At 36.1% G+C, this 8728-nt stretch overlaps 1 protein-coding gene across 7 annotated transcripts; it reads left to right on the forward strand.

The window, feature by feature from the left end:
- The first annotated feature begins 2790 nt into the window (after positions 1-2790).
- On the forward strand, positions 2791-8728 carry LOC123505239. 7 transcript variants are annotated; one of them, XM_045256434.1, is made up of 4 exons: positions 2791-3083; positions 5370-5442; positions 5835-6008; positions 6900-8728. In XM_045256434.1, exons 1-4 carry the CDS (start codon positions 3060-3062, stop codon positions 7115-7117), a joined length of 489 nt encoding a protein of 162 aa, XP_045112369.1. In that variant the 5' UTR covers positions 2791-3059; the 3' UTR covers positions 7118-8728. The 7 variants fall into 7 exon arrangements, with proteins under 7 accessions (XP_045112369.1, XP_045112370.1, XP_045112371.1 ...); XM_045256435.1 differs by having other exon boundaries at positions 2791-3057; positions 5355-5442; XM_045256436.1 differs by having other exon boundaries at positions 2794-3057.

Genomic DNA, 8728 nt, shown 5'->3' on the forward strand with positions numbered 1-8728 from the left:
TTGTATCCATTTTAAAGAAATCTACCATGTTACTTTAGAAATAAGAAGTATAAAACAATAAATGGAATGAAAAAGTAGTTAATTTGTTTTCTACAGTTGAAGATAGAAGTCTTCTAGGGTCTTCCTGCTACATCTATTATGCATATGTTTCACTACAAAAATATTACTGATAAACTATAGTTGCTCCACAAAGACATAATACTACTCTTGATTTTCCTCAAATATGTCAGCATTTCACATTGTTCCTAGTAAGTATGCATGTTATTGGACTAAACTAGTGCACACCAAATACAGTATAATATCTTATGATCAACTGAAACAGATATATGTATGTAATTATTTGATTCTGGTAATGTAATGTATCACGTATGTAATTCAATATAGTGAGTGCACAAAGTAATCTCAAATTAGTGTTACTGTGATGGTGATAGAAGCAATTACAAAAGCAAATATATTTGTTCAACATATTTCTTAGTTAATTATTCACGTTACCAATTATGACACCAGTATTTCAGAATTCATAATAAGAATGTATGAAAAGTATGAGTTAAGCTGCATCTGAGAATTGCAGATTTGCAGACATGATCAAAAGTTTCTTATTGTATGGGCATTGGGTAAGAGGGAAAGAGTGATTTCTTGGTTGTATAATATGTCAGAGATATACAGACAAAGGGATATTTACATGTAAAAGATTTTTTTTTTTTTTATGTAGCGAATATTTACAGCAATAATTTGAGAGAGAGAGAGAGAGAGAGAGAGAGAGAGTGTGTGTGTGTGTGTTGTGAAAAAAGATTTAGCTAAATTACAAAGACCAAACACACACATATAGATAATCTCACTAGATCATCACCATTTCTTTTAACACGCGGTTCTCATTCAGCGCGGTCGCCACGTTATATATATATATATATATATATATATATATATATATATATATATATATATATATATATATATATATATATATATATAAAATATCTTTGAAAGCATTATAATTATAGTTTTCCTGCGAACAACAGGCAAGCTACAGGTGATATGGTTAATTGATTGGTTCTCAACCTTTTCTCGTTGAGGCGGGCTCACACGTGCTAATTTGCAACTGAAATTGCAAGACGCAAGAAGTATCGACTAGGTGGCGCCTTAGTGGGAAGTGAATGTAAACAAACATCAACCTGCAAAGATGTCTTCCTCGAGAGACGATGCTGAAGCTGTGGTTGCTCTTTTGGCATACCGGAAGAGTCAACAGAAAAGATGCCTGTGGATACGTCCCTGGCTAAGTAGAAGGAAAGAAAGGAGTGTCTACCACACACTAATCTTAAGAAGACTGCATAATTGCGATCAAATTAAATCCTAACAAGTCTTCAATCCTCATCAACAACAATACCTTGCACTGAGGGAAACGGTTCTTGGAGACAATGGAGTGACGCTATTTCGTGGAACGACGATTTGTGCTTTATATATATATATATATATATATATATATATATATATATATATATATATATATATATATATATATATATATATATATATATATATATATATATATATATATATATACAATCTCATTTCTGGGGTTTTTTTTTTTTTTTTTTTTTTTCCTCGCCAACTCTAACAGCTCAACATCGACACCACATCTTCAAAGTATACTCCGTGACATCACAACGTAAATAAAGTCGCAAACAAGACCAACATGTTGGTCTTGTTTTGCGACTGGTTTCTATAGTCGCTAGGCACCGATATTCAGTCGGAAATTCGACCGACTTGCAATTTCAGTCAAAAGTTGGCGCGTGTGAATCCGCCTTTAAGAAGGCCCCGAGTTAAAGAACCATTTACCCGAATTCCAGTAGTCTGATAGCAAACAATGTTGATTTAGTGACTGACACTAACTCAATATGCAATATGGTACAGCAAAAAATATTGGATCAGCCAGCTATAAGTACCCCTGGAAATCTTACAGAATGTTAATTTAGTAAGTGACAGTCTGACACTAATAATTCAATATGCAGTAATAGGCTACTACAAAGGATATTAGATCACTATGTAAGTACCTCAGGAAATCTGGTGAACTGGTTGAGAGCCTTTGCCGTACATAATACGTCGTAGTACGCAAAATACTTACTTTTGTTAAAGAATATGTAGGTGCACAAGCGTGTCTATATAAAATTGCCCTCTTTGCGTACTGCAGCATAAGATGATTATATATCAACTGTAGATAACTTACTGTTAATGGCTGCTTAATTCATATCAACTTTAAAGATGCTGCACTAACACATACATTTAATTGTCACACCTTTTACGTTTTAAAGTATCTACTTTTTTTTTTGTCAAGAATTGCAAATATACTGTAGTACTTGCTTTGTATGGTTAAGAAAAACGTGTAAGCTCTACCTGTGATAACTTGTACCCAAAATTAAGTCTTTTATTAATTTTCCTTATCGATATTATCTCTAACCCTTACAACAGTATACAAATTTTTACATCCGACTCTTAACCCTTGTTAATGTAATATATTCATACGTATGAGCCTTGTTTTCTGAAGCAGGAAAAATCTAAAGGAAACCAACAGACCGGCTGCCAAACGTACGATGTTCGTATTTCTTTCTTATTCATATTGAGGTACTTACCACAATATTGAATGCACCAGATATTACATAATTAATTTCAACGTAAACAGTATTAAATCAATCAGTGTATCATGTATAAAATCCATCTTTGGCATTTGGCAGTAAAGGAGAGGCCGAAAGAGAGATGAAAGTGGGAAATAATGCGCAGTCGCTAGATTAAGTATTGGTTTCCTTTGCACTCGTTGCCTCAGTTCCTCTCACGTCCTTGCTACGGCGTGATTACTACCGTGTGTACACAGCATATAAAGTAAACAGGTAGCATCAGGTGAACAGCAATCTTATCAGTGAAATTTGCGGTATATCAAAAGGACGCTTGTCAGAAGAGTGGGAAAGTCGGTGGGAAGCGAGGAGTCAGCGTCAGAGGACAATCCATTAATACGTTGCAGAGGGCGGGCGGCGGCTTTTGAGGATGCTGTAAAATATTCACACGGTATGTCTAACGACAAGTCCCTTCAGGTCCGTATCACTGAAATGTTATTGCCTACGTGCTACTTTTCAATCGTTATAAATGTAATGCACGTAATTGGATATGATAACCCAGCTTGTCACATAAACTGTTTATTTTTAGTAAGAAATTTCATAACATTTGCTCCCTCGTGATTCTTGGTTTGTTAATGCTGAGCTGGAAGAAGATATTGGCACGGCGGGGAAAGGAAAGGCAGGAAGGACTGAGGGAGGGAAGATGACTGGAGGCTCAGGTATAATGATAAGGTTGACTGATGCCTCAGAAGTCAGAAACATTCTGAATGTACAGAGCAAACAGAGTTGATGAATAGAGTTTGTACAGGACTGACGAGCGCTAATTATAACCCAGACTGGGATTTAAATAGAGGGAAGGGAGAAAACAAAGAGCTATGAAGGACTATTGGAATGAGGGTAGAGAATTAACGTCCGGTTTGTTGATGGAAAGGGACAATATACGGTTTTGAGATTTATTTATATGGAATAAGTAGAGGAAATAAGATATATCGAAGGGGCGGCAGTAGCAAAAGCAAGCCAGTTTGTAGTATTGACAATGATAAGGAACATGATCTCGAGTGTAATGATTAGGATACGTCGATGCATGATCTTTAGTTGATTTATCTGACAGATCATCAAAGTGCCAATAACCTGTTGGTTATTGGCATTAAGCAATCCAGTCATCTTAGGCAATCATGAACACACTTTAGGTGTGAGGCTCATCCATTAGTGGTGCGGGAACGGGTAACTATAAGGTGTTTAGTTGCATGTAGTACAGTACATACTAAAGACACAAATAGCCGAGTTATGGGCCACGCTAACATTGTTCGGTGTATCCATTGGCGGGGTAACTTATTTTGAATTATTATAAAGATATCATGTAACATTCATGAATATATTTATGAAATCATTGTTATTATTTGTGTTATATGTATAATAAAAATAATAGTAATGTTCTACAATAACTAGCGATCAGAAATATGTATTATATCATCTTTTCTTCCTCCTCCTCCTCCTCCTCTCCCTCCTCCTACTTTCGCTGTGATGTTTTACCGAAAGACAAATAAAGCATATAAATGTAATGAGATCATGAAAAACAAATAAGATAATAGTGGAATTTTAAATAAGAATAAATAAATAGAATAGAATACCAAAGATCAGACTTTCAGATTTGAAACCCATTTATGTAAAGTAATAATATAAACAGGACAGTGAATAAACAAATAAGAATTTTCTGTTACATGTCTGAATGTTTCGCATGACATGGAAAAACACCCCGTAATTACCACACACAGCTCAGCGACCCGCATAGAAGGAGCCTCCATGCCACAGGTGGCCCACGAGACGCAGATTTTTCTTGTTTGGTTCAGCCTTAAAACTGAATTATTTATCTCCTTGTTTATATTCCTATCTGAATATCTTGCAAGGAAGGGTTTTCGTGATGCCTCGATTCTTAAGATGTTTTCTCCAGGCCTGCATAATTCTGCTGCTAATAAAAAAGTACAAATGGGGGCATCTCTGCTGTCCAATTGTCTTTCTCCCAGAAAAATGATGAAGTACTACGTACATATAATTTCTCTCTCTCTCTCTCTCTCTCTCTCTCTCTCTCTCTCTCTCTCTCTCTCTCTTGAAAAATAATTAAATCGTCAGGGTTTTTTTTTTTTTGTGTGTGTGTGTGTGTGTGTGTGTGTGTGTGTGTGTGTGTGTGTGTGTGGTGGTTGGGAAGGGTACAGTTCTCTTTGTGTGATGAAGATTGTTATCGTCGGCAGCATCAGGATGAATAGTCACCAGACAAGGACACAGTTCACAGTTCACTGCAGCTGCATCCAGCGTTAAGCACACGACACTTGTTCCGCTGCCTTAAAACAGACTTTTCCCTTATTTTTGTAAAAAAAAAAAAAAAAAAAGAAAAACGTGAGTAACATGGTCGTGTTGGATCGTTTATTTGCTATTCACAATAATCCCATTTTGAAAAAGACCATGAAAGCATATACTGTATTACTGTGCATACGTATATTAGTTAATACCTTTAATGTGTACCGAAATACGTAAGAAGCTGCCTTTGCTGGTTATAAGCCTTATTGCCGCTCTGTATTTGCGTGGACTGTGGTGATCGCGGTGGTGTGCAAATTCCCGTCAGAAGTTTCATTTCCACTGGCTGCTCCTTCTCATGACTAACCCCTTTAGATCAGTGTATCTCGAAATAAGTACAATTAAAGTACAGTTAATAGGTGTATTGGAGAAGGAATACAAAACATTCAAATATAGATCTTTTGATTTCAGAAAATGACCATGCCAAAAGGTGTTCGTTGTCTGCCGGTGTTGCTGTTGTTCCATTTTTTGGCACTGGAGAAAGGTGAGTAATTTGTTGTATTGGTGGTGATGTAGTAACTTGTCGACTTTGTCATTCATTAGTAATCCTGTATTTTCCTGTAGACACCAAATTAAGAACATATAGGTTTTTGTTTCGTTCACCTAATTCATTTCATGAACGACGAAGATTGTAAACTTCATTTTTATAATTTTTATCTAAGTCTGAAATAATTTTGTAGTCATAACTTAGACACACACACACACACACACACACACACACACACACACACACACACACACACACACACACACACCAAAAAAAAAAGCAACATTCTCTTAAAGTAAAAAAATATTGAAATAGCATCCCTCATGAACATTCTCTCTCTCTCTCTCTCTCTCTCTCTCTCTCTCTCTCTCTCCACGTGTCGACAACAGGTGTCCGGGGCATCAGCTGCTATGTGTGCTCCTCCAAGAATGGGTCAGACGTGAACTGCGAGGACCCCTTCCACCCCGCCCACTCTGTGTTCTCCCAAGACTGTAAAGTGCCCAAAGAAGGTCACATCGGCCAGTTTCCTGCCAACTACTGCGTCAAAATCATTGGAACTTCAGGTCAGAGAGTGGATTGTTGCTGATTCTCTTGTTTTGTTTTGATGTGAATGCTCCTCCACCCACAGAAACACGCACCGTACCTTTTAAGTAGTAGATGTTGTGGCAGCATGGCCTATAGTATATATATATATATATATATATATATATATATATATATATATATATATATATATATATATATATATATATATATATATATATATATATATATATATATATACAGGGTGTTTCACGAGTTGTGGTACTTACTCAGGGATATGATAGTTTGGGTGATGCTGAGTAAAAAATACTCCATACACATATAGTGGTTTTTGCTTTGTTTTATATATATATATATATATATATATATATATATATATATATATATATATATATATATATATATATATATAAAAAATGGTAAGTGAAAATTAAGTGTGGCGAGCGGCCGGGTATGTGTTGTGGGGACCGCTCTCTCAGGCGGGACAACCCGTGCGGCGATATCTCTGTCTCTAGAGAAACATTAATTGAAAGTACACACTTTGGGACTTGAAATCTTTAGAAAGGCTGCATCGAAAATGTTTCAGTAATTTCATTAGCATTTAGAATACATTAATTATGATGAAATACATATACTCTAATATCAACTTCATATTCTCACACCACCCTCCCTCAGCATGGTTCTCTGATGCAGGTGCATGGAAAGAAAAATAGAATAAGTATTGATAGGGACATCAGGATGCCATCAGCCCAGTTTTTATGTCTGTTTGTAAGGAAATAAAAAACAAAACAATAAAAATGATAATATACCATTCATGCCCTGACATTGCATACCTTTTTATGAATTGATTCTTTCTTCACTGTGTCCAGAATAACTATGTGAGTTCATCAAAACTTTGCCCTGTGTTGCAGTGAGGACGAGTGAGTCGTTGATGATCCGGACGTGCGTGCTGGAAAACATGGACTCCCAATGCGGAGTCTTCAAATTCGGAGGCGAACAACTAACCGGATGTATCTTGACGTGCACCTATGATGGCTGCAACGCCGCCCCGCCCGCCGCCATCTCCCGCCTATCTCTGTTGCTGCTGCTGCCCCTTGCCTTACTGCTCATTGTTTATCGTTTGTGTTAATTGTTCGTTATTTCTGAGAGTTGATTATTTTGTTTTTGCAATTGTTATTCTAAAGTGGATGAGTGTTGAAAATAAGGAAAAGGGCACCTCGGGATAGGGTAAGAAACAAAAAACAAAAAATATTCAGTATTTTGTTACTTTCTTAGCAAAGCAGTGAGAAGTCTGGTGAAGTTATTGAAAGCAACTTGTCATGCAACGTATTAAGTTCAAGTAGTGATGTGCTGGTGGCGATATTTCTGACAAATTTCCAATACGATCGAAATGTATGTGTGTGTGTGTGTGTGTGTCGTGTACACCAGCATGACCTCTATGAATAGGTTTAATAGCTCATTGAAGCTTCAGACTTCGAAACAAAAGATTCATGGTCTTTCGGCAAAGCTTCGGATTTTTGTGTGCAGACTTCATTATGAATTAACGAAAGTATTTTACAGGGAAGTATTGTTACTAACGGTGCCGTAGGTAAGAAAAAATCATGTAATTCTCATGATTATGTTAATACAGTATTACATAGGTGACATTTAATTATTCATTACATTTAATAACTAACAATAGTCTTTAGCGTAATGGTCAAGCTGTTTGGTGAGAATATGCAAAGCGGAGACGGATTTCACGGGAGAGTAAAGGAGTCATTGCTTGAAAAAAGAAAATGTGGAAAGGCCCTGTCACTCATGTAATTTTCTCAGCCATTCCTTCATCCCCTTTGCCACTTTACCGTTTAAAATTCATCTTTACACCATTTCAACGATACTCTTTATGTGTGTGTGTGTGTGTGTGTGTGTGTGTGTGTGTGTGTGTGTTTGTTTGTTGTAGTTATACTAGTTGTTAGAATCAGACAATATACAAACACATAATTTTGATCAATTGCCTTGTTCTGGATTTTTTTTTTTTTTTTTTTTTTTTTACTATTATTATCTTATCGCACCTGCCATTGATTAAGTGCATCATTACTTTTTTTTTCTGTAAGACCACCAATGGGAAACCGAAGGATTCAATGTTTCAACTAGGCTTTAAATGCGGTTGTCAATTATCGTTTATATTGAAAGTATTTAACATTAAGCGTGAGTATCTTACAGGAATCTGTTGCCAGTAGAGAGGTTATAGAGCAATATTACGTGTGTTGCATACGAGTAATTCATTATTTAGCATGTACATCAAGTCCTTACAACGTCGTTATAATCGTTCTGGTTGTTAACATAGTAATGACATTCAGCAAAGAGTGAAGCAAAGATTGAGATAACCCTGCAGTCTTCGAGTAGTGGCCGTGGAAGAGAGGTTGAGAGAAGAATGTGCACTTCCACCACCATGTTGAAGGTAAGGGAGAGTTTTGCTGAAGGAATCGACACATTAATGTTAAGTTTTGTCCTATTTCTTGTTATGCCACCGTATGTTACTTATTCTTAAATTGCTTGGTATTCACTCGTGCAAATTTTAACAAGTTACAGCGTAGTTATCTTACATTTGTCACTTTTTTTTGTACGGCGACAAAATGTATGAATATATTAATGATTGAATGATACGGACAATAACGAATAAGGCGATAAATGTTATTAGATGAGTGATGTTGTGTTTGTTTTAAATGTAACCCTAGTTATAAAGTTTTCATTTACCATT

The sequence above is a fragment of the Portunus trituberculatus genome, chromosome 17, assembly GCF_017591435.1.
Source record: "Portunus trituberculatus isolate SZX2019 chromosome 17, ASM1759143v1, whole genome shotgun sequence".
Classification (NCBI taxonomy): domain Eukaryota; kingdom Metazoa; phylum Arthropoda; class Malacostraca; order Decapoda; family Portunidae; genus Portunus; species Portunus trituberculatus.

What these genes read in the sequence shown, in the direction of transcription:
- LOC123505239 (XM_045256434.1), top strand. Translation starts at nt 3,060, where the DNA reads ATGTCTAACGACAAGTCCCTTCAG. An exon ending in CTAACGACAAGTCCCTTCAG is followed by an intron (nt 3,084 to 5,369) that starts GTCCGTATCACT and finishes TTTTGATTTCAG; the next exon opens with AAAATGACCATGCCAAAAGG. An exon ending in CAAAATCATTGGAACTTCAG is followed by an intron (nt 6,009 to 6,899) that starts GTCAGAGAGTGG and finishes CCTGTGTTGCAG; the next exon opens with TGAGGACGAGTGAGTCGTTG.